The 24,369-nt window shown below is 47.1% G+C and overlaps 1 protein-coding gene across 1 annotated transcript in view; it reads right to left on the bottom strand.

Annotated features, from left to right (window-relative positions):
- The window catches only part of LOC123355883 (scavenger receptor cysteine-rich type 1 protein M130-like), a 153,056-nt gene that overhangs the window by 103,231 nt on the left and 25,456 nt on the right, over positions 1–24,369 (bottom strand). Inside the window, exons 3-10 of the mRNA XM_044998715.1 lie at positions 20,860–21,174; positions 20,309–20,623; positions 12,049–12,366; positions 11,646–11,969; positions 9,705–10,010; positions 9,064–9,126; positions 8,659–8,977; positions 5,463–5,478 (exon numbers count right to left, since the gene is read on the bottom strand). Coding sequence (XP_044854650.1) covers positions 5,463–5,478; positions 8,659–8,977; positions 9,064–9,126; positions 9,705–10,010; positions 11,646–11,969; positions 12,049–12,366; positions 20,309–20,623; positions 20,860–21,174 — 1,976 coding nt within the window. The remainder of the gene's footprint in view (positions 1–5,462; positions 5,479–8,658; positions 8,978–9,063; positions 9,127–9,704; positions 10,011–11,645; positions 11,970–12,048; positions 12,367–20,308; positions 20,624–20,859; positions 21,175–24,369) is intronic.

Genomic DNA, 24,369 nt, shown 5'->3' on the forward strand with positions numbered 1-24,369 from the left:
TAGCAAAACCAGATCTAAGCTGGTAATTAAGCTTAGGGCTTCTCAGGCAGGTCCTCATATCTGTACTCTAAAGTCCAGAGTGGTGGTGAAACCTATGACAGACCCAGGCTACCAAGTGATCCAGATCACACTATCTCCAACACATACACAAGGGAATTGCCTACTCAGTCACCTTCGCCTGCTGCTGATCCCTTTTCTCTTTCATTTTCCTCAGGATCTGGATGTGCCATTTTGGGGGAAGTTCTCCACCTCTCTTTAAGGCTCCAATCCCAGACCCTAGGCAGTGTCAGCAGCCTGGGTTCCCTGCCAAAGCACAAATTTCCATCTCCTCTCTCTCTCTCTGGTAATTTCCTTTGTCCCACAAATCTGTCTTGGAGACACAACCCCTAGAACAAGTTAGCCCAGCCCCTGAGATTTCCCTCCTCAGTCTTCAAAGGTCAGTATGCCTATTACACATCTTGATAATGTCATCTTTTGTTTTTCTTCTTTCAAAAATAAATTGTTATATTTCTAGTGTCGTCATCTGACCGCCCCACCCCCAGACTTGCTGATTCCAATCATCTGCATTTCTCTTCTGTTGACCTTTTCTATTTCCATTGTATCCATCTACAGATGAAGTGACCAAGCTGAATGCAGGATTTGTGATGAAAGAAAAACAGACATTTCAGTGAAATAGCGATGTACTCTGCAAGTGTAAATGGGGGAATGGTCCCACTATTGTGGGGAACTTTCCTGGCTTCTGCACTACCCCGGTGAAATGGGCTAGCGGAAGGAGCTGAGTCCTCGCTCCCACTTCCTTTACCCGGAGGCCTCCCTGCCCTTGAGGACTCCCCTTCCACTCTCCTGTCTGGCAGAATCCTCATATCCCTGACAACACTGGGCCCAGGATCCCTGGGGGGGCTCAACCCCCCACCCTGCTGTGGTCACCTAGGACAGGGGCTGAGGTGTCCCAACTCCACGGTGCTCTCTCTGCACTGGACACTTTCTACGCTGGGACCTTTGCCCTTGGCTGGCCCCAGTTGCTCACCAAACCCACCTTCAGACTGCCCCAGCCCCAGCTCCACTGTTCTAGCTCTGGCTCCACTCTGCATCAGCACTGATGCTGCTGTTCTGCCTCCAGCCCCCCGGGCTGCTTCTCTGGCCCCTGGCTCTGTGGCTGCAGCTCTGCTCCCAGCAGAGAATCTGCTCTCTCTGAGCTGTGTCTCTGGCCCTGTGGCTGCAGCCCTGCTCCCAGCACAGGTCTGCTCTGTGGGCTGCTTCCGTGACTCTGCTCCCAGCTCTGACCTCCTTCCTGGGCTTCTTTTCTGGCCCCCCTGGCTGGCACAGCTCTGCTCCCCAGCTCAGCTTGGGCCCCTGCTTTCTCCTTAGCTCGGCCCCACTCTGTCTGACTAGGGTGACCAGATGTTCCTATTTTATAGGGACAATCCAGATATGCTGGGGCATTTTCTTCTATAGGCACCTATTGCCCCCCACCCCCGTCCCAATTTTTCACATTTGCTGTCTGTTCATCCTATGTCTGATCCAGGCAATTCCAGCTCACACGGAGGAGGGGAACTACCCTGGCCTCCTGACTCCCTGATTAGCCTGCCTGCCCTGTCAATCAGGCTGACCTGGAGCATTAGCCTCTCCCCATTCTTTTAGTACTGGGAGCTAGCCAACCAAAACACCCCCATTGAGTGTTAGTAAGGGGACAACAGTTCCTTTACACAAGCATTCTGGTATTCACTTCTCTGAGGATTCATTCAAACACTTTTGGCTTCTCCACTGGTCAGTTCTCAGCTCAGCATTGATTGTAAACCATATTTGTAGATTGTAAAGGAAATAAACATGCCACTGTGCAAAGATTATTTGTTTTAATGGGGTTTCTAGTAAGAACTCATTGACTTATTACTTGTTGTAGCCTTATTGGTTCAGTGGAAATTCAGATTCCGATTTACCTTCCCCTTGTCACTATTGTCTTAAAATTCATTTATCATCCTAGCAGAAATATTCATCCTCTGCATTTATTGCTAATTGGGAAATATTTTCACAGTTTGTTTAATTCCAGGTGTGAATTACCCATGGAGAATGTCCCATTTATCTCCTTGGATTCAATGAAAGGTTCAAATCAGAGTTTAGTTTAGGAACAACAATGTTGCTCATCTCAGAATGTTCTCTTGCTGGTGTCTCACTTTTACCACGTACCTGATAGAACATTCAGTGTAAACCAACCTCCCTGTCAAACAGCCGGCCATACCCAGAGGTGGCCCACCGTTGTCTCTCAGATTTGTTCAATTTCAGCCTCTCCCTGTGATGAGCCCTGGAAACTGCACAATTCATCTGGCAAGAAAAACTTTCACTGTGGAGAAGACTTTCAGAAGGATTTAATATGAGAAAGGCACAAGTTGAAGATGAAGAAATTACAGGGATTAAAAAAAGCAGAAAATGTCTATCCTGGCCAATCAATGGGAAGTTACACACAGGAAATTTGTGAACCTTTTCCCACTCGCACTTGTATTTCCTGCAACTTCACCCAAACCCTATAGAAATACCTGCTTTGACTATCTACGAGACAGGGACTGTCTCTGGGCATCATGCTAGAGGGAGCATTTCTCAGAGAAAGAGGCAAAGCTTTTACATCATTACAAGGTCATTTGGTCCAATCACATTGTTCTGCTACTGATCCCCCAGAGTCACCAGCACTTCCACCCTCAGGGCAGTAAGAGAAGCCCTCCTTTGGAACCCTCGGACTGGAGGATTTCACATATCACATTTATGTGATACATTTTAGCATCTGATTGAAAGGATCCTAGAGCTCCCAGATGGGGGGTGGGTGTGTGTGTGTGTGTGTGTGTGTGTGTGTGTGTGTGTGTGTGTGTGTGTGTGTGTGTGTGTGTGTGTGTGTGTGTGTGTGTGTGTGTGTGTGTGTGTGTGTGTGTGTGTGTGTGAATTGTAGAAAGTAGTGCCTGGGATCTAGTCCAGAAGAATTGCTCCACAAGGCATTTTGCTATAATAATTACAAATATAAATCATTTGGAATTGCCCATGTTTGTTCCCGACTTCCTAAACTTGACATTATTTTTAAAATGTCTTTTCAATGCGTTCTCCTGATAAAGTTTATCCTATAAACTGATATCGATCTCCAACATACTGACATGATATGAGTCAACAGTGTGCCCTTGTTGCCAAGAAGGCTAATGGCATTTTGGGTTGTATAAGTAGGGGCATTTCCAGCAGATCAAGGGATGTGATCATTCCCCTCTACTCAGCACTGGTGAGGCCTCATTTGGAGTACTGTGTCCAGTTTTGGGCCCCACACTACAAGAAGGATGTGGATAAATTGGAGAGAGTCCAGCGGAGGGCAGCAAAAATGATTAGGGGGCTGGAGCACATGACTTATGAGGAGAGGCTGAGGGAACTGGGATTGTTTAGTCTGCAGAAGAGAAGAATGAGGGGGGGATTTGATAGCTGCTTTCAACTACCTGAAAGGGGGTTCCAAAGAGGATGGATCTAGACTGTTCTCAGTGGTAGAAGATGACAGAACAAGGAGTAATGGTCTCAAGTTGCAGAGGGGGAGGTTTAGGTTGGAGATTAGGAAAAACTTTTTCACTAGTAGGGTGGTGAAGAACTGGAATGGGTTACCTAGGGAGGTAGTGGAATCTCCTTCCTTAGAGGTTTTTAAGGTCAGGCTTGACAAAGCCCTGGCTGGGATGATTTAGTTGGGTTTGGTCCTGCTTTGAGCAGGGGGTTGGACTAGATGACCTCCTGAGGTCCCTTCCAACCCTGAGATTCTATGATTCTATGATTCTATGACACCACTAGGAGCTGATCCAGCTAATAAGGGTGGGACTTTGACCCTTGGGTGTAAAATCTCTATTTTCCACCCACCCCCTATCACACCGTGTCTGACACAGCTGTATATAAGTTGCAATAGCCACATGCCAGGAAAGGCTGGCAGGGAACATTGCTGCACTGTAGAGATCTCTGCTTCAGTGTGTTCTCTTTACAAATAGTGAGTGTGACGTTATTGATATAAATGGGGACCATATAGAACATGGGTTGCAACCAAGGTCCTGTAGTGGCACCAAACCTTGGGTAAAGGGGGTCATCTAAGGTGTCTAAGACCAGGTTCTGGGTTGCTGGTTATGATTATGCTGTCTGTATGTCTGCGTATCATTTTGTAGTTGAAGTTATAAGTATTGGCTCTGTAATGTCTGTATTCTGTATTATGCTCTGCCTCTGGGAAGTGTCCCAGACAAAGCTGATGTTAGCCCGGCATAGCTGGCTTGATGGCCCATTAAAGGGCCATCGGCTACACAATTGACCCATGGAGGGAAGGCAGACACGCCTTGTGACTCAGCAAAGTATGCAGGGACTGGCCCATGTGACTCCAGGCTCCATTTTGCTGTAATTTTCCACAGTGAAGACAAAGGGATTCTTACACCTGGAAAAGTCTATATAAGGCTAATGCCTCATCTCCATCTTGTCTTCAATCCTGCTTCTGACCTCTGGAAGGACTTTGCTACAAACTGAAGCTTTACACAAGGGACTGAACGACCCATCCCAGTGGGGGATGCATTCCAGAGACTCAATTTGAACCTGCAGTTTACTCCAGCACTGCTGCAAGCCTGAACTAAGAACTTTGCCATTACTGTATGTAATTGATTCCATTTAACCAATTCTACCTCTCATCTCTACCTTTTTCCCTTTGTAAATAAACCTTTAGATTTTAGATTCTAAAGGATTGGCAACAGCTTGATTTGTGGGTAAGATCTGATGTGTATATTGACCTGGGTCTGGGGCTTGGTCCTTTGGGATCGAGGGAACCTTTTTCTTTTATTGGGGTGTTGGTTTTCATAACCATTCATCCCCAGGACGAGTGCACTGGTGGTGATACTGGGAGACTGGAGTGTCTAAGGAAATTGCTCGTGTGACTTGTGGTTAGCCAGTGGGGTGAGACCAAAGTCCTTTTTGTCTGGCTGGTTTGGTTTGCCTTAGAGGTGGAAAAACCCCAGCCTAGGGCTGTGACTGCCCAGTTTAAGCAATTGGTCCTGATTTGGCACTCTCAGTTGGGTCCCGCCAGAATCGCTCCGTCACAGTGAGTAACCCTAGTGCTCATGGCAATGAGGGTCCCAGGTCAGCTCCTGGGCGAACTCCACTGTAAGTCCCTGCAATGGGCCGTTATCATGATGAAGGACATCAAACACTTGCCTATCCCTGGGCCTCCACACAGCTCTGGTAACGCATCTGGTCAGTGCCCCCAGCGTTACGCCAATAGACAATACTGGTGGGTGAACTCCCTTGTTTTCTTAACAAGCCACTATTGTCCCTACTGGGAAATACAGTTAGTTTTTCATCAGGGTAATGTTGCCTCCAGGAGGCGGATTCACTGCTCACTGGGGAAGAGGGTTGTGGTGTGGGAGGGGGTGAGGTCTCCAGCTGGGAATGTAGGCCCCAGGGTGGGGCCAAGGTATTTGGAGTGCAGGAGTGGGCTCAGTGCTGGGGCCGGGAGGTGGGATGCAGGAGGGGGTGTAGGCTCTGGCTGGGGTGTGGGCTCTGGGGTGGGAGTGGGGCTGGGGCTGAGGGGCTTGGGGTGCAGAAGAGGGCTCTGGGCTGGGGCTGAGGGGCTTGGCGTCCAGGAGGGGACTCAGGGCTGGGGCAAGGGTTGAGGTGCGGGAGGGGGTGCAGGCTGCAGGCTCTGGGAGGGAGCTTGGGTGCAGGAGGGAGCTCAGAGCCTTGGCAGGGGGCTGGGGTGTGGGATGGCGTTCTGGGCGCCGTCTCTGGGAGGGAGTTTGAGTGCAGGAAGGCATTCTGACCTGGGGCAGTGGGTTGGGGTGTGGGTGGAGGGTGCAGGATCAGGGAGGGAGGAAGGGTGTGGGACGGGGTTTGCCTGCCCCAGAATTGCCGCCAAAGAGTGGAGCGACGCAATTGCTCTGCCGTGGCTTTTTTTTGCTTTTTTTTCCCACTTGGGGCGGCAGAAAACCTGGAGCCAGCCCTGGCAGAAGTTTAAAAAAAACAGTTTCATGTTGAATAAAACCCTTTGATGTTCTTTTGGACATTTGTTGTTTATTTTAATTGTATAGATAAAATTAAAGGAACTGTCTAATGGAAAAGTAATATCAAATTGAAAAAATAATGTTTTCTTTAGAAAGTGTTGAAATGAATTGAATTGTTCTGTATGTATTTGGAACAATTGGGTGAAATTAACAGGAATTTGTGAAATGTTACAGTGTCTCTGAATCTGCATTTTTCACCAAAACATTTTTCAATGAAGACTTGTGCCCAGCTCTAATGACAAGCTCACAGGGTGAAGCTGCAGTGATTTAATTCAGCGTCAGGGCCTCAGATAGAAAGGGCATTTGATAGCTGCTCCCTGTTACAAGGTTTCAGACTGGTAACTGTGTTAGTTTGTATAAGCAAAAAACAACAAGGAGTACTTGTGGCACCTTAGAGACTAACAAATGTATTTGGGCAAAAGCTTTTGTGGTCTAAAACCCACTTCATCAGATGCATGGAGTGGAAAATACAGTAGGAATATATATAGAGAGAGTACATGAAAAGATAGGGGGTTGCCTTACCAATTCTAACGAAACAATTCAATTAAAGTGGGCTATTATCAGCAGGAGGAAAAATCACTTTTGTAGTGGTAATCAGGCCCATTTAAAACAGTACACAAGAAGGTGTGAGTAACAGTAGGGGGAAAAATAGTATGGGGAAATAGTTTTAAGTTTGTGTAATGACCCATCCACTCCCAGTCATAATAGCCTACCTCCTGCTCAGCACGGCGTGCAGCTCCCACCCGGATGTCATTTGCCCCTAGATTTCACAGGCCATGAAAAGGAGCTCCTTCCCTGGGGCTACAGGTTTCAGCTCCTCCCTCTGTGACCCAGCACCAGGGAAATTTAACCCTTGATGGGAGGAGGGGGAAGTTTTATCTGAGTGTGACATTCCCCTCTGGTGTTATCTGAACCAGTGATCTGCTAGGCCTCTCCAATCCTAGACTCTGGGAGCCAGCCTTACCCTGCTTTGCTGTGAGAACCCCACTTCTGGGCTGTTTACGCACGGTCTCTGGCATGTAAGCTGATTGGACTGTGCAACCATATGACACTAGCCAATATCTCCAGTCCCAGACACAACCCTAGTTACCTCTGTCTTGCAGTGTCCAGTTATGCCCACTGGATGCTGCAAGTTTATATGATTTCATCAATTTAACAAAGAAATTAATATGTACCAGTCTTGTTCTCCCAAGGGGAGTCTCTGACACACTTTAAACCAAACACACTGCTTCAGGTAGAATAAACAAACGGATTTATTAGCTATAAAGACAGATTTTAAGGGATTATAAATCAAAACATAACAAGTCAGATTTGGTCAAATGAAATAAAAGCAAAACACATTCTAAGCTGATCTTAACACTTTCAATGTCCTTACAAACTTACATGCTTCTCACCACAGACTGGCTGGTTACTTTTCAGTCAGGCTCTCTCCTTTGATCAGCGTTTCAGGCACTTGGTGGTGGTGGTGTCTGTAGATGTAGGTGGAAGAGAGAGAGAGAGCATGGGAAAACGTCTCTCCTTTTTATCATGTCCTTTCTTCCCTCTTGGCTCTTCCGGACAAGGCCACGCCCCTCCTTAGGACTCCGGCAGTACTGGTAAGTCCTGTAAGTTACTTTCACCCCTGCCCCCCCCACACTTCAGAGTCAGGTGAGCATTACCTCATCACAGTCCCAAACTGACCAAAGGAAGGGGGGTGACTCCCTAGAGGGTCTAACAGATTCTTTTGTTGCTGTCTAAGCCAGTGTCCATTGTTCCTGTGAGGTAGGTCTGGGTTTGTCCCATACTTGCCCTGACGAAGTGTGAACTGCCTCTCTGTTCTTGGAGAGTTTTTGCCTGGGCTTGCTTTAAGCTCTGAGGATACATTTTCAGCCTCATAAGTATATACATGAAATTATAACCTATAACCTTACTATGACATTACTGAAATGATTACTGTAACATCACTGTAATGATTACTGTAGCATCTATCAGAGGGGTAGCCGTGTTAGTCTGGTTCTGTAGAAGCAGCAAAGAATCCTGTGGCACCTTATAGACTGTAGCATCATGAGCTTTGTGAAGACACCCAACATGACAAACTTTGCTCTGGATACCACGCAATCATTTTATAAAGATGAACATGGCGGTGTAGGGTGTTTCCCTCAGGTACAGAGGGTCACACTGGGGTATTCAGAGAATCTGTCCTCTCTGTCAGGCCTGCAAAGGAAAAGGAAGGAGAGTTGGAGCCTGGAGCGACAGGGAGGTGACGTGTTTGTTACCAGGGAGAACCTCACCTCTGAGAGTCCCTGAGGGCACTGTCCAACTGTCACCTCCACAAACCTGCTCACAGCAGCACGGGGCCTGTTTGTTAGTGATTTGGGGCCCAAGTCCCTTGTGCTCTGTGCAGCAATGAGGACTGTAGTAACAAACCAGCACACTGGGGCCTGTGATGAATACAGGGGATTTGTGGGCTGATGCCTGAGCCAATCTGACCTGAGAAAGGATCCATCCCACAACATCCAGGATGCTCCTGCACACAGGAGATGGGAGGGCCTGGTCTGGGACCAAAGGGGTGGGAGGGGGGGTGTGATCTGATCCATCCTCCTCTCTGAAAATTACAGCATGTAGCAGAAACATTTCCTGTCACTCACCTGAGCAATTCACGGCAGCATCTTCCTTATGGTCACAGTTGCTCTCACCCCAGGGCTTGGCAGGACAGTCCCAGAGAGATGACTCTGTCCCTCGGCAATTCAACATCTCCACCCAGATAGGACCAGTCCCCTCGCCGAATGCAGCCTCGCCCGGGGCAGATACAGCAGATCCACAGCCCAGTTGTTTACACACAACGTTAGCATCCACCATGTCCCAAAGGTCATCACAAACTGTTCCCCAGGAGCCACGATACCAAACTTCTACTCTCCCCGAGCATCTGTCCTCTCCTCCCACGACACGTAACTTCTCCTGGTCTGGAAATGCAGAAACCTCACATGTTACTGGGGCAGCTGGGAAAGTACTTAGAGACCAAGAAGGAGACCGTGAGAAGCAGAGATACCTGTGCAGCTTGGAGAGTTCGGGCATTCAGCAAACAGGGTCTGAGTTGGTTTTGCTTTTTTACCTATGGAGAGAAAAAGCCGACGTAAATGCACTGGGTTGTGTGTGTGATGTGAGAATAGAATTTATCTGTATTTTAAACCCATAATTTCATAATTTTCATAATTTCAGCACTGTATGAACTGAAATGTGAACTCTGAGTCATTTAATACCTAAAAAATTTGCTCTTCAGCTGTTACTCAGACACACAGGCCGACATGCACCCAGACTTGTGGGGGATTCCAGTCTTGACCCAAATTGCACAGCCTGGGCCCATCTCTGAGTGCTCATCCCAAAAGGTTTAAGAGCTGCCTAATGACGGTCTCTAGGGAGAGGCTTTTCTTCGCTCTCACACTACCTTAGCGCACTGTATAACACTGGTCTCTTTTATAATTAATTGGTTAACTTCCATGTTTGTTCTTAATCAGACAAATTCTTATTCCTATAAAAGACTGTGAAAATGTTTGTATCTTCTGTTGAGAATTTACATCTGCCTACACTGAGATGTGAACAATAACAAGTTCTATCCTAACCCTTCAATTAATTGAACACATCACGTATATGTGTGTTTGCACATGCACATGCAGGTAGTTTCAGAATTACCAGTGCAAGAAATATGGGTCTCTTCTGCTCGGTTATCACATGACTTTGGATACCAGGGCTCTGATGGGCACTGCCAGAGGGAGCTGTGCTGCTCACTGCATGCAATGTGGTCCAGCCATGTGGGACCAGAACCTGCTCCATATTCAAAGTTGCTTGCAATCTGCCCTCCATCCCCACAGTTCAGCTGTTTGCAGACAATTGCTGGGGTGATTACAGACATCTGATTGTAGCAAACACTGCCCCACGTCCCATTGTAGAAAACCTGCAGCCGTCCAGCACAGTCACTGTCACTCACCAGCCTCAGATCTGTGAATTCTAGAAGGAAATGCACAAAAAGGGAATTTAAATTGTCTGATTCTGAAATGAACAGGGGTGTGAAGAGTAGCCGCATAGATACACAGCCACAGGGGGCTGGACTGGAGAGGCACCTCTTCCCCAGCCCTGAGGCTGCTGCGGCCAGGGACAGGTGCCTCTTCCCTGGTCCCAGCCCTGGATCTGTCATGGCTGGGGAGAGGTGCCTCTCCCCTGGCCCCGGAGGTACTGCAGTGGGGAAAGAGGTGCCTCTCCCCTGGCCCCAGGCTGCTGCAGCAAGAGACAGCTGGGAGGAGCCCTCTCTCCCCCCCACAGCCCCAGAGCAGCCTGCACTGCAAACCCTTCATCCCAGGCCCCACCCCACAGCCCACACCCCCAGCCGGCGCCCTCACCCCCCATACTCCAACTCTCTGCTACAGCCCTGAGCTCCCTCCTGCACCCTGAGCCACTTATCCCCAGTCTCACCCCAGAGTCTGCACCCCCAGCCAGACCCCTCTGCCCCATCCCTGAGCTCAGAACCCCTCAGCCCCACCCCCACTACACATCACCTCTATACTGGTGCACATAACAAAATTCATTCTGCACATGGATGTAAAAAATTACAGGGAACATTGGTCCAGGAGTTCACATCTGTTACTGTATTGATGAAATCTACTTACAGAACACACCATCAGTTTAGGGAATTGCCTTGTTTCTCACCATCTGCCCTGAGGTGGGCACTCAGAGCCATGAGCCACTCTAGACAGCGTGACAGGGATCATGAGATCATATAGTTTGACCTTCTATAAAACACCTGCATAGAGCCCAATAACTTGAGTTTGATTTAAGCATAGTTTCCAGAAAGACATCCAGTCTAGACAGGAAGACTTCAAGAGATGCAGAATGCATCAGTTCCCTGGTAGTTTGTTCTGATGCTTAATCACCCTCCCTGTTAAAAACCTGGGCCTTATTTCTGAGGCTAATTTGTCTGGTTTCAGCTTTCAGCCATCATATCTTTTAGATTAAAGAGCCCTTTAGTAAGTGGTATGTTCTCCTTTTGAAGGAACTTACACACCGTAATCAAGTCACCTCCTGATCATTTTGATAAGCTGAACAGATTCAGTATCTTAAATCTCTCACTGTAAGGCTTTTATTCAAGCCCTCAGATCACATGTGTGGGCTCTTCTCTGCTCCCTCTCCAATTTTTGTGGACGTCAGAACTGGACACACCATTCCAGTATCTGTCTCACCATTGCCATACACAACAGTAAAATTTAGTCCCCGCTCCTACTCACTACTCCTATTTATACATCCAAGGTTCGCATTAGCCCGTTTTGCCACACAGGGCACGGGGAGCTCATGTTCAGTTATTTCTCCACTAGGACCCTACATCCTTTTCAGTCACTGCTTTCCATGATACAGTCTCCTTCAGACACCTGAGACGAAGCATTCTAACATTAGGAAAATCTTGCAATATCTCCAGTATCTCTGGGTGGGAGCTGAGGACTTTCTAATGGTGACTCTGGTAGGTAGTTACACAAGGGAAAGGGAGGCAGAGACAGTCAGGGAAAGTATCATTCTGAGCAAACTCCTTAAACATCTGCCCACTCCATTAAATCCCCTGGTAACCAGGCTCACCAGAGCATTCACAGAACAGACCTGAGCAGAGAACTCCCGCATCCTCTTTGTGTCTGCAGTTGTGCTGGCCCCAGCCCCTGGAAGGACATGACAAGAGATCGGATTCATTCCCAGAGCAGTTCACATCATCCAGCCAGATCTGCCCGGATCCTTGCCCATAATGAGCAGAGACAGTTGCACTGATGGCGTGTCCACATCCCAGTTGTTTGCAGACGACATTGGAGTCCGGTAGGTCCCAGAAATCATCACAGACTGTCCCCCAGCTGCCATTGTAATAAATCTCCACTCTCCCGGCACAGCGACCTGTCCCATTCACCAGTCTGATCCGCCTGCTCCCTGCAGGGATAGATCCCAGCTGTTAATATGTATTTTCCTACTAAACAGAAAATGTTTGTGAGATTTGGAAATGAATCACCTGAACAAACGACACCGACATCCTCAGCAATTCCTGCCTGGGCTGTCTCAGATGTGGAGTTGTCACAGAGAGTCAGATGAGTCTCATTTCCTGCACACTGGACACTTCTCAGCCCCACGGGGCCTGTTCCTTGCTCAGACTTAGGGGGGGTATAAACTTTCTCAGCGACTCCACACTCGAGCTCCCTGCACACCACACTGGCATCGTTCATGTTCCACTGATCATCCAGCACTCTGCCCCACACACCACTGAGGGAAATCTCGACTCTCCCATCACACCGGCTCTCTCCATTCAGCAGTCTGAGTGATTCAGAGTGACCTGGGCTCAGGAGAGATGGAAAACACACTGAATAACACTGCCTGTTATACACTAGAAATAATACAGAGTGTGCATGAAATTATGGACTGTTTCTCAATAAGAAGGTATAAGCCAGTGATCAATCACAGTGTTAAAGGGCACAGCCTCTGTCAGAAGACACTTATTCTTTTGAATCTATAAGTGGAAGGTGCTATAAGGATTGTAACACTCTGAGCTTGACAGAAGGGCTTTCTAGCAGCCCCTGTAAATGAGTGAGTGAGGGATATCCTGCAGGTTACTGATTGGGAAAATAGTCTCTGCTTGTGATGGTAGAATGGCTACTGAGGTTTGTAGTCACTTCATCCAGGTTTAAATGCCTGGAAGCCAGTGAATGGTGTCTGCACAAGCACTTAGCAGGTAGGCTGTGAATGATTTAGGCAAGTATCAGAGGGGTAGCCATGTTAGTCTGGATCTGTAAAAGCAGCAAAGAGTCCTGTGGCACCTTATATACTAACAGACGTATTGGAACATGAGCTTTCGTGTGTGAATACCCACTTCGTCGGATGTATGATTTAGGCAAGTTTGCCTTGAGGGAGTTTGACCGAGGGAAGAGCAGGGCTCATGGTGGTCAGGAACAGGTTATCGTTGGTAAATTCCCTTAGTTCCCTCTGATCTTTGCTCAGTAGGAGGCAACTTTCTTGGTTCACCTGGGTCCAGTGCAGGAGCTCCTAGTGTTAGATAGTTCCAGGCACTGGGGGTTCTGACTGGAGCTGCCCCCTGAAGTGTGGTGTCATCTCTGAATCCAACGTGAGATTCCAGCTGATCAATTCACACCACACTAAGCAGGTTGTGTGTGGGGCAGGGAAGGGGACGTTCTCCATTGGTGAATATTGTGACTTCCATGGGATGTGAATCTCAGTGTTTGTATGTGTCTCAGAATCAGTGAGTCCTACAGCAAGGTGGTAAGTTACGAATTACTCACCGAGTTCAGCCTCAGGTGCAGCCAGGAGAGACTGACAGTGTTAAAAGACAAGCAGCAGAGTCAGTGGAGGGCGCACCCACCGGCTGTGTCAGGTACAGTATGTACTAGTATGGCAACCTGATGGGTGAAGTGTGTGTGCACTGGATCCAAACAGCTCAAGGATCTTGGTAGCCAAATAACATTTCAAGACTAAGAGTGAAATCCTGGCCCCACTGACGGCAATGGTAAAACCTCCATTGACTTCAACAGATCCAGGAGTTAGCCTTAAAACTGGATCAGGAGAATGCCTGCATGCAGCTAGTGTAGTAGAGGGGTGTAGCCATAGGTAGGCCATGGCCCACCCAGTTAGCATCTTGACCCACCCAAATCAGGGCAGGAGCCACCCGAATCCACAGGCTAGTACTCCCATCCCCGGCTCGGTGTCCATCAGCCTGGCCGTGTCTCTCTCCTGCCAGCGCCATGCACTGTTTCCCTGGTCTCTGATTCCAGCGCTAGCCCGATTGGGGGGGGGGGTGTGCTTCGTGGGGGCAGGTCTGGGCGGGGCTAGTGCTGGGGCCGGAGACCTAGACATCAGCTTTCGGCTCAGGCAGGAAAGGGACGTGGCTGGGCTGACGGATACTAAGCCAGAGTCAGGAAGAGTGGGTGGAGCTCGAGTCCCAGCGGGACACCCCATTTACCCAAAGGGTGCACCTAGATTGACCAGCTGTCCTGATTCTATAGGGACAGTCCTGATACTTGGGACTTTTTTTTATATAGGTGCCTATTACATCCCATCACCTGTCCAGTTTTTCACATTTGTTGTCTGGTTACCCTAGGCACATCCCGCAGCCTGTGTACCTGGGCAGCTTCAGTTTTGGGTGCCTGCTGAGTGGTAAGGGCTGGCTGGAAGGGGTGGAGGGAGGCAATCCCCCCTCCCTCCTGTCCCTTCCCCAGATCCACGGATCTCTCCTGCACCCCGCCCTTTGCCCCTCCCATCACTACCCACCCCCCGAAAGCCGGGTCCCACCCAGGGTTCCTGTCCTAGCTGTGCCATTAGTGTAGTGTGAGAGTAAAGAGTAGATTTGGGGCTTTCTGAGGAGGCTCAAGGATGTAACTAGGTACCACCACCCCTCAGAAAGGCCAGTTGGGATCACAGCAGAGGGAGCTCGTACGGAAGGGACCAGGTGTTTTTCCTTAGAAGGGATTCTCCTTCCAGCAACTGTAGGGAGAAATCAGCATCTTCATGTGCTGAGGAGTTCCCTCTGAGAACCAGGGTATGGGCTGGGTAGCTAGTTAGGAGAGGCAGGGCAGGGCAGTGGGGAATTCAGTTAGGAATAGTGGTAGCAGCCTCTGTGAGAAGCAAGAGAGCTATGAGGTGAATTGCCCCCAAGGTACAAAGGTATCAGCTGTAAAGAGGAGAGTAGATGTCTGTTGTGAGTGCTGGACAGGGCCTTATAGGCTTAGTCATGGTGTGTAACGGCACCAGTGACTCTGGTCTCTGTGGGAGTCAGTCCTGGAAGCTACGTGTCCATTATTAGGAAGAATGTTGAAATCCAGGGCTTCTGCAGTAGGTTTCTCTGTAAGGACCCCAGCTCCAGCCAGGCAAGAAGCCCTGTGGAGACTGTACATGGATGAGAAGACGGGGCAGAGAGGGGAGCTGCAACTTCATTCAGCAGGAGGGGTCCCTTTGGTGAGGGGAGAAGCAGATGATCACAATGGCCTCTTTGGGTTCTAGTTCTTCCTGTTCTTAAAATTCTGCGGATCTATAGACCCAGAAGACGGGCTCCATTTAGCCACAAGAGAACCAGATTGGCTGGCCATTAAAAATAAGTTTTCTAGTGAAATATTTTTCCCACAGGGCCCTGGCCACTTTCAGTGCCCAGGATGGATAAATCAGGGTTGTGCAGCATCTGGCTCTTGCCTGTGCGACCCCTGCCTCATTCACTTTAGAAACTGGAAGACCTGTAGAGAAGGAGCAGGGGAACACAGGAAGAACTAGAATGATCTTATTAAGAGCGGTGTCTGTCATTCAGTAGAGCTCAGTTCTGTTCCTGCCTGTGCCACTGACTTCATAGGGTGCAATCCATCCATCATCCAGATCATTAATAAAGATGTTGAACAAAACTGGCCCCAGGACTGACCCTGGGTCACTCCGCTTGATACCGGCTGCCTGGCCAGAGCTCCCCAGCTCTGCCTGTCCTCTCCAGCACTACTCTGTTTGAGATACCCTTCTCCAGCCAGCAGCCAGGTCCTTCCCACTCCACCAGTGGAGTAAGACTCCACCTGCCTAGCTCCAAACCCTTTTATCAGGGCCAGCTGGACCCTAATTGGGTGTGGCCACACCTGTGGCTGCCTACCCAATTAGCCTCCCTTGACTGCTTTCAGCCCCAGCCCTCTCCAAGGGCTGACTTTTAACCCTTTCCAAGCTGGAGTGGGGTGACCACCCCACCACATATCAAAAGCTTTGCTAAAGTCAAAATATATAACATCCACCGCGTTCCCCATATCCACAGAGCCAGTTATCTCATCATAGAAGGCAATCAGGTTGGTCAGGCATGACTTGCTTTTGGTGAATCCACGATGACTGTTCCTGATCACGTTCCTCTCCTCCAAGTGCTTCAAAATGGTTTCCTTGAGGATCTGCTCCATGATTTTTCCAGGGACTGAGGTGAGGCTGACTGGTCTGTAGTTCCTTGGGTTCTCCGTCTCCCCATTTTTAAAGATGGTCACTATATTTGCCTTTTTCCAATCATCCAGTACCTCCCCCCATCACCATGAGTTTTCAAAGATAATGGTCAATGGCTCTGCAATCACATCAGACAATTCCTCAGCACCCTCAGGTGCATTAGATCTGGACCCATGGACTTGAGCATGTCCAGCTTTTCTAAACAGTCCTTAACCTGTTCTTTCACCACTGAGAGCTGTTACCTCTCCCCATACTGTGTTGCCCAGAATAGCAGTGTGGGAGCTGACCTTGTCTGTGAAGTCCGGGGCAAAAAAAGCATTGAGTACTTCAGCTTTTTCCACATCATCTGTCACTAGATTTTCTCCTCCTTTCATGAAGGTTCCCACACTTCCCCTGACCTTCTTCCTGTTGCTAACATACCTGTAGAAACCCTTCTTGTTACCCTTCACATCCCTTACTATCTGCAACTCCAGTTGTGCTTTGGCCTTCCTGATTACACCCCTGCAGGCTCGAGCAATATTTTTATACTCCTCCCTAGTCATCTGTCCAAGTTTTCACTTCTTGTAAGCTTCCTTTTTGTGTTTAAGCTCACTCAACATTTCACTGTTAAGCAAAGCTTGTCACCTGCCATATTTGCTATTCTTTCTGCACATCGGGATGGTTTGTTCCTGCACCCTCAATAAGGCTTCTTTAAAATACAGACAGCTCTCCCGGACTCCTTTCCACCTCATATTAACTTCCCAGAGGATCCTGCCCATCAGTTCCCTAAGGGAGTCAAAGTCTGCTTTTCTGAAGTCCAGGATCCATATTTTACTACTCTCTTTTCTTCCTTTTGTGAGGATCCTGAAATCAATCATCTCATGGTCACTGCTGCCCAGGTTCCCACCCACTTCTACTTCCCCTACCAATTCTTCCCAGTTTGTGAGCAGCAGGTCAAGAGGAGAATGGCCCCTGGTTGGTTCCTCCAGTAGTTGCACCAGGAAGTTGTCCCCAACACTCTCCAAAAACTTCCTGGATTGTCTGTGCACCCCTGTATTGCTTTCCCAGCAGATGTCAGGGTGATTGAAGTCCCCCATTAAAACCAGGGCCTGGTTTCTGGAAACTTCAGTTAATTGGCTGAAGAAAGCCTCGTCTACCTCATCCTCCTGGTCCGGTGGTCTGTAGCACACGTCCACCACAACATCACCCTTGTTGCTCTCGCTTCTAAACTTAACCCAAAGACTCTCAACAGGCTTTTTTCCAGTTTCATACTAGAACTCTGAGCAATCATACTGCTCCCTTAGGTACAGTGCAACTCCTCCACCTTTTCTCCGCTGCCTGTCCTTCCTGAACAGTTTATACCTATCCATGACAGTGCTCCAGTCATGTGAGCTACTCAACCAAGTCTCCCTTATTCCAATCACATCATAGTGCTTTGACTGTGCCAGGACTTCCAATTCTTTCTGCTTGTTTTCCAGGCTTCTTGCGTTCATGTACATGCACCTAAGATAACTAGCCATCAATATAACTAGGTCAAGGGAACATGTAGCTGCTCAGCTCTTCTGCAGTCAGGCAGTGTGGTCGGGGGGAACGAGCACAGGGCTGCGAGTCAAAACACTTTGTTTTATTCTTTCTCCATTGCTGACTCACTGGGTGGCCTTGGACAAGCCACTTTGCTTTTCTCTCTCAGTTTCACCATTTGTAAAATGGAGCTAATAATAATACGTACCACCCGCTTCCCTGGAGTTTGGTGAGGGTTTATTAATGTCTGGACAGTACTTTGAACACACAAAGCTCTGCAGAAATGGTGAGTACTCTGAAGAATCAGGCCCTGAGGGTCTCAGGTTGCTGCCCAATCACCCCAAGTTTGGAATTGTAGGTATAATCATTATATGTAAAATTGTCAAAAGCCGATAAATGATGTAGGAGCCTAAGTATCATTTTCAGAAGTGACTTAGGCAGCAAGAGGGAAGAGGGAGAAGTCTGCATGGTTCTTGGGCTCCTACATTACTGGATACAATGGGATTTAAGTCCCTAAGTCACTTAGGCACTTTTGAAAAAGTTATTCTTGGGCTTCTAAGTGTCTAAGTCACTTTTGAAATGGGCATCATAAGCGTCTGCTATCTGCTGGGGTGTTATGAAGACAAATTCATTAATGTTTGTGGTGCACTCTGATGGTATGGTGACAAGCACCATAGAAAAGCCAAAGAAGAAATTAATAATTCTGTATTCAGTGCAGTGTTTGTACGGTATGTAGAGTGAATAAGGCCATGGGTCACATGTTAAATGATGAGGATAAAAAGACATAGGGATTGGCTACACTTGAGAGTTGCAGCGCTGGTGGAGGCTTTCCAGCACTGCAACTTAGTAACTGTCCACTCCTGCAAGGCACATCCAGCGCTGCAACTCCCTGGCTGCAGCGCTGGCTGTACACCTGGTCTGCTTGGGGTGTAACGAGTGCAGCACTGGTAATGCAGCGCTGCTCGTCAGGTGTGGCCACACACCAGCGCTGTTATTGGCCTCCAGGGTATTAGGAGATATCCCAGAATGCTTTTTACTAAATTACTCTCTTTGTTTTGTTATGCAGCCTCTCTTTGTTTTGTTGTGAACTCGAGGCTCCGAGGCTCTGGGAGCTGCTTATCTAAAAAACAAACACAGCTCCTGTTTGCTGTGATCAATCTGTAACTGACTGTGAACAATCAAATGAGATAACCCCTGTGAATGAGGCAGACAGGGGGATGAGTGTTTGCTTGACGAGAGAAACAGCTGCTTTTCTGGTCTGCAGGCTGTTTGCAGTTAAGAGTAAGGGGTCAGGAAAATTTTCTGATTTTGCAAGGCAGGAAGCTGATACACAGTGTCTGCTCCAAATATCCACTCTCTCTCTCTCCCCCACTCCCTGTCACACTACACCCCACCCCCCTCTTTTGAGAAGCACGTTGCTGCCACTTGAACGCTTGGAACCTGCCCATAATGCATCACTTCCAACAGTGCTGCAAATGTGGCCACACTGCAGCGCTGGTAGCTGTGAGTGTGGCCACACACCAGCGCTTTCCCTACACAGCTGTACGACCAGCGCTGTAACTCCCAGCGCTGCAACTCTCAAGTGTAGCCAAGCCCATATTCAACAGCTCCTCCATCCCCTGAACACCAACCTTCCTGTGCACTGAAGCAGGCAGGTGCTGGGGATAGGTGGGTGAGAATAATAGGACATGTGCATGCAATTAGACTATATCATAATGTATATGCTCAAGGGAGGCCGCGGGGGCTGAATTAACATTACATAAGTAACTTTAACTCTGGTATTTTCTAATTCTTGTGTCTTGGGCTTTGACTAAATAAACTAAATAATGTTTTTTTTTTGTTTGTTTGTTTTGTTTTTTATAAAAGGTAAATATTAGAGAGGGTCGACAACCCAATATTTTTCCTGTGAAGTGTTTTGAATGCAGTATTTCAATTTTTACTGGCATGTGAAAATAGAATGAGAATTTTTGTTTTGATTCTAACTAAAATGTTGATTCATTTAAACTTTTGGAGAATGAAACATTCAATTTCCCTTTCCAGTTTTTGGATTTACAAGTTGTCCCTCTTTCTATTTTTCAACTTTTCTTCCACTGTAAAAAGTTAGAAAAAAGCATATAAGTAAGAAATCAGGGGAAAAAACCTTTTGAGTCTTTTCAACTGGGAAGGTGTTAAAAAGTAAAAAAAAAAAATAAAAAGCTAAGTGCATGAAAGCACTACTTTCTCTGTGGTGTCATACCGAAAATGCCCTCAGGAACTCACGAGAGAGAAGGGAAATGGTGATTTTCAGCAGTTTATAATTGAGCCAAACCTGGAAGGAATCTCCTTGCACTAGTAGAGGGCACCACCCTGGCCCCAGCATTGACCCCTTCCCAAATTGCAAAGGCTGCAGCAATCAAGGAAAGCGCGAGAGCGTCTGAAGAAGGTGCTGAGAATATTTTATACTAAAAAGTGTGAAGCAACCTTCATATTGGGAGTCACCACCAGCTCCACCTCTAATTACTATTGGAGAAGACTGAGGACAATGAGTTGGTGACATTTATGTAACCTGAAGGACAAAGTGCTGCCCCTGCTCCGCTGGCCTGCATAAGGACAGAGTTGCTGATGTTTTTATTGGAGAATCCAGGGCTTTCCCAGGTCACGACTATTCTTTTGTGAGATATTATTTGATTTTATCTTTAATACATTTACTATTATTATACATGGTTTAGGATCTAGCTCCTCCTCCCCTTGTGTGTCCTGAGGTTTCCCTGCTCTGGGGGCCAGTGTCACACAATGAGGGGCAGGTGTCCTTAATCCAGCATCTCTCCTGCACTTACCTGAGCAAATCACACTGGCATCATTGTCGTGTGAGCACAGAGAGGCGCCCAGGGCAGTAACAGGGCAATGGCCCAAATGGTTTTCAGTCCCTTTACAGTGAAATGTGTCTGTCCAGACAGAGCCAGTTCCCTTCCCAAAATATGCTTTTCCTGGAGCCGATACAGCAAACCTGCAGTCGAGCTGACGACAGAGAACGTTGGCATCCGGTAAATCCCAGCGTGAGTCACAGAGGGTTCCCCAGGCACCAAGAACCTGGATCTCCACCCTCCCTGAGCACGCTGTGCTGCCGTTCACCAGCCGGAAACCTGTGTACTCTGAGGAGAAGAGAGAAGGGGTTTAGACAGCGAGCCTTGGAACTCTTTTATAGCAAATAGTTAAAGAAAGGAAAGTCATGGGGCATTTGATCCCTTTCTCATTATCTTGGCTTGTTTGGGGTTTTGATCCAACCTATTAAACCCCGCTCCCTACACAGTGAGATCAGTACATTTGCTTCACCCTAATCTAGAATACACAGAACTGGGATTTTAAAGACATTGAGCTGAATTCTTACGTGAGCATATGACACCAGCATCATTTGTGTGTGAGCATCTCTGATTCACTTGTGATATCCTGGGACAGGAGAACAGGAGAGACTCATTCCCCACACACTGGAATTCTTCAGTCAATATCAACCCTTGTCCTTCTCCAAAGTGACCTCCTCCTGGGACAGATACAGCTATTCCACACTGAAGTTCATTACAGATAACATTGGCAACTTTGAGATCAAAGTGTGGATCACAGACTGTGGTCCATGTGTTTCCATGTTTTATTTCCACACGTCCTGAGCAGGCACTGTCTCCTCCAACCAGCCGGGGCTTAATGTGTCCTAGAAAGTCAATGAAGGCTGAAAATTATAAAGGGGGCTTTGGGAGTTGGGGTGCTCCACTGGTATAAAATTTTGCCTAAAAGTGAAGGCATCAATAGAAATAAAAATGCATTAAAATGGAAAAAGTGGGAATTAGAGCAAATCAATATACATTAGAAGTTAGGATATGAAGAAAACTGATAAGGGAAGCTAAAGACATCAGGATAAACTTGTGACTGGGAGGACTATGAAAAATTAGCAGTTCTTTAAGTATATTAGGAACAAATAAACAAATCCTAACAATGTAGTAGGCTCATTAGAAATGGAGATGGTAAAATTGTTAATAATGATGCAGAAAAGGCAGAAGCGTTCAATGCACATTTCTGGTTTTGGACAGCAGCAGGATGTCTATACATATCCTGTGAAGAAGATGAATCTCTCTCCAATCTATTGGTACCTAAGGAGCATGTTAAATGTCATTTACCGGGAATCAACATTTTTTTTACATCAGCAGGCCTGAATAGCTGATAAAAGCACAGAATAATAGAAATGTAGGGTTGAGAGGAACCTCAAGAGGTCATCTAGTCTATCTCTTCATACCAAGGGAGGTGTAAGTATACCTAGGCCAACCCAACAGATGTTTGTCTAACTTGTTCTGCAAAGTCACCAATGATGTGGATTACATATCCTCCCTACATACTCTGTTACAGTGCTTAATTATTGCTATAGTTAGAAATTTTTTCTAATATCTAATCTGAATCTCCTTTGCTGGATCTAAGATGATTATGTCTAGTCCTACCTTTGGTGGATATGGTCAACAATTGACAAACAATATTTCAGTTATTTGAAGACTGTTATCAGTTCACCTCCCAGACTTCTCTTCTCTAAACTTAAAATGTGCAATTCTTTCAACATTTCCTCATAGATCATGTTTTCTAAACCTCTTACTCTGTTTGTTGCTCTCCTCTGGACATTCTCCAATTTGTCCTTATCTTTCTTAAACAGTGATGAGCAAAACTGGGCACAAGACTCCAGCTGAGGCCACATCAGTGCTAAGTAGAGTTGGACAATTACCTCCTGTGTCTTACATATGACATTCTTGTTAATACAATTCAGAATGACATTTCCCTTTTCCACAACAGCATCACAACTTTTCAGATTGTGATCCACTATAACTGCGAGATCATTTTCTGCAGAACTTCTGACTTGTCAGTTATTCCTTATTTTGGGGTTTTTTGTATTTGATTTTACCTTCCTGAGTCTAATGCTTTGCACTTGTCTTTACTGAATTTCAATTTACTGATTTCAGACGAATTTTCCAGTTTATCAAGATCATTCTGAATTTTAACACTGCCTTCCAAAGAGCTTGTGACCCCTCTCAGCTTCATGTCATCCACAAATCGTGTAAGTGTATCTCTACTCCATAATACAAGTCATTTACAAAAATATTGAATAGTACCAGACCCAGGACAATATTATTTTTTATTTATCCATAGGAACACAGCAATCACAAAGAAAAGAATAAAGCAAGTGAAGGCCCGCAGGGCTATGTCTTTCCTAAAGCTCAGCTTTCCCTCACAACCTGGGCTGACTTAGCTTATCCCAGGAACTCCTGCGTCTGGGGATTGTGTTTCAGTCTCCTTCCCTGCAGACCCTGCCTCATTCCCCCTGTTCATCAGGGCTCCCTTGTTAACAATTCCCAAGCTCTCTGTTTAAGATTTCCCACCTGATGGGCCCATCCAAAGGAAGGGGGGGTTGTGCTCAGCTTGGCCAGATGCAAAAGTTCAAAAGTCCCAACACCTGTATAGTCAGTTAAGTACCAGTAACTGGGTTCTATGAAACCACTGGCTGCTGTCCTGCAACATGTTTGTAGCTCAGATGGGGGTTGCCCTTTGAACCCTGGTAGGAAATGTGAAAATAGCAGTAAAAGAGAGTGAAGTGCACATAATATTCACAGAAATACAGATATAGCCCATGTTCTTCGCAGGGGTCATAGTAGATAAAGAATTGAACGTGAGCTCCCAGTGTGATGCTGGTGCAAAAACAGCTAGGGTGATCCATGGTGTGTGTATCCAACATGAAATTTGTGCTCCCACGACCCCCAACAGATGCAGAGTGATACTGACATCCTTGTCAGTTTCACCACTGTTAGCATCAGGACAAGCATGTCAATTTCTCACCGCCACTGCTGGGGCTCTGGGGCAGCCTCCTCATGTGGCCTGCCCTGGACTGGGGACCCCCCGGCTCCCAGACTCCTTGGCCAGCTGGTAACCTAAATAGGCAAATAGCCAAGGTTGGGACATTCTGCGAGGCAGGGCTGCCCCAGAGCCAGAGACCCTGGGACACCAGAACCCATCCCAGCACTTCCAGGATCCCCAATGAAAACCCTGGAGCTGAGCCTTGGTTAGAGCTGGGACTCCCAGGACTTTCAGGATCCTGTCCCATGGCAGACAGCCTGAAACCATTGGCAGGGCTGCACCAGAGCTGCAGATCCTAGAAGACTAGGGTACCCAGCCCTGGGACAATCTGCATGACAGGACTAACAGAAGCCACCAGGGAACCGGGCAGTGAACTATGGGCATTTCCACCAGACCCAGCTTGTAGTTTCAAGAAAGAACACTAAAGGCCTTCTTAATCTTGTGGAGAAAGGCATAACAAGAACCAATGGATGAAAGTTAAAGCCAGATAATTTCCTATTAGATGTAAGGCAGACATTTTTCACAGTAATACTGATGAAACATTGGAACAAACTCCCAAGGAAGCAGAAGATTCTCCACCTCCTGAAGTATTCAGAACAAAACTGGATGCCTTTCTGGAAGATATGCTTTAGCCAAACACAAGTTCAGATGAAGTACAGGAGGAATTGCTTTAAATTCTATAGTGTTTGTTACCTAGGAGGTCAGACTAAATCTAATGCTCTCTTCTGGCCTTTAAATCAATACAGCTATGAATCAAAAAGAAAGTTAAAATTTGCAAAGTGAAGCACTCAAACTGAATGCCAGACATGTACTTGCCTGTGAAACCTTCATTAGTCCCTTTTGTCACTGTGCTTGCAGGTTCATTGTCCGGAACATGAACCTGGCAAACGCGTGGTTGGTGTTGCAAAAACACAAACATTCATGAGAAGTGCTAGGCACTGGCACTTGCATAAACACATTCCAGAAGAGTAATACCAGAAGACCCTGATACAGGGTTATGGTGTAAACATACTCCCCA

This window comes from Mauremys mutica, chromosome 1 (genome assembly GCF_020497125.1).
Source record: "Mauremys mutica isolate MM-2020 ecotype Southern chromosome 1, ASM2049712v1, whole genome shotgun sequence".
NCBI classification, from domain to species: Eukaryota; Metazoa; Chordata; order Testudines; family Geoemydidae; genus Mauremys; species Mauremys mutica.